Below are 1,207 nucleotides of genomic sequence, written 5' to 3'. Positions count from 1 at the left end.
CAAAGGTGAGTGGTAGTGGTTGGGGGGCAGAAAGTGAAGACAGAAGCAGACGACAGAATATGGTTAGAGAGCAGGAAAGGATGTGAAAAGAGAAAATTTTAGAAAAGAAAATGTTCCGTCGATATCCGGATTCGAACCCGGGACCTATTGAATGAAAGGCTGGCGTCGGACACCTTAACCTCTAGATCACTAGAGGCCCCTTGGTTTTGATTAAAGATCTCTCACACCGGGCAATCTAAAGCACATCCATGCTCGTCGTACAGTCTGTATAAAAGACTTGTCATTTTAATACTAGAATTAATTGTTGTAAGAGGAATTAACAAACTGAACTATATTATTCGTTAGTCAAAACCTTTACCTGTGGCGACGTTTCTTCTCGGCCCATCAGTTTCTCCGGTTCCAGCGGTTGTAGAAGTCGTTCCGGTTGCGCTAGATTCGCTGGTTCGAGTACTTGTCGAAGACTCGGTGGCTTTATCATATCCGCTGTTGCTAGAAGAACCGCGGGTTCCACTAGACTCGTCCGATTTATCAGATACACCTGTTTCTTTAAACCAGTCGGTTCTTTTGGATCCGCCAGTCTCTCCAGATTTATCGGTCCTACCGGACACTCCTGAATCCTTGTTTCCTGTATGCGAAGATAATGAAACTATGCTCTTATTTATTTCTAATTTTTTGTTTCTTTTTTGTTTTGTTCAGTTTTGCTGTGTTTGTTTGTTCGTTTGTTTGTTTGTTTGTTGTTGTTGGGTTTTTTATGTTGTAGTTGTTTTTTTGTTGCTGTTTTTGTTTTGGGTTTCGTTTGTTTTGGGAGCTAAAGATTTTACTTTTTTTTAATCTAAATATTTTTCACCATCTTTTTTGGAAAAAGATGAATTTATTACTAAAGAAATAATCATTACACAAAACAAACAAACAAGCAAACAAACAAACAAGCAAATATTCACTTACGTATAACGTATATCGCCTTACGAACTCACTGACTACCTCATGCCTGCTCGTGGGTGGTTGGAGGGCGCCACTGATAGATCCTACTTCTTTACTTTCCCTAGGTTGTCTCTGTCTGTCTGTCTGCCTGTCTGTCTGTCTGTCTGTCTGTCTGTCTGTCTGTCTGTCGATCTGTCTGTCTGTCTGTGTGTCTGTGTGAGTGGTTGGAGGGCGGTACTGATAGATCCTTCTTCTTTACTTTCCTTCCATTGTTTCTGTCTGTCTC

At 40.8% G+C, this 1,207-nt stretch overlaps 1 protein-coding gene across 1 annotated transcript in view; it reads right to left on the bottom strand.

Moving 5' to 3' along the window:
• Positions 1-358: 358 nt before the first annotated feature.
• LOC101861209 overlaps positions 359-1,207 on the bottom strand; it is a gene marked incomplete at its 3' end in the record, with an annotated part of 10,444 nt that continues 9,595 nt past the window's right edge. Inside the window, 1 exon segment of the mRNA XM_005099135.3 lies at positions 359-625. Coding sequence (XP_005099192.2) covers positions 359-625 — 267 coding nt within the window.

Source organism: Aplysia californica, unplaced genomic scaffold (genome assembly GCF_000002075.1).
Source record: "Aplysia californica isolate F4 #8 unplaced genomic scaffold, AplCal3.0 scaffold00203, whole genome shotgun sequence".
Lineage (NCBI taxonomy): Eukaryota > Metazoa > Mollusca > Gastropoda > Aplysiida > Aplysiidae > Aplysia > Aplysia californica.
The sequence above is the reverse complement of the archived record's forward strand: the minus strand, read 5'-3'. Positions and strand labels throughout refer to the sequence as shown.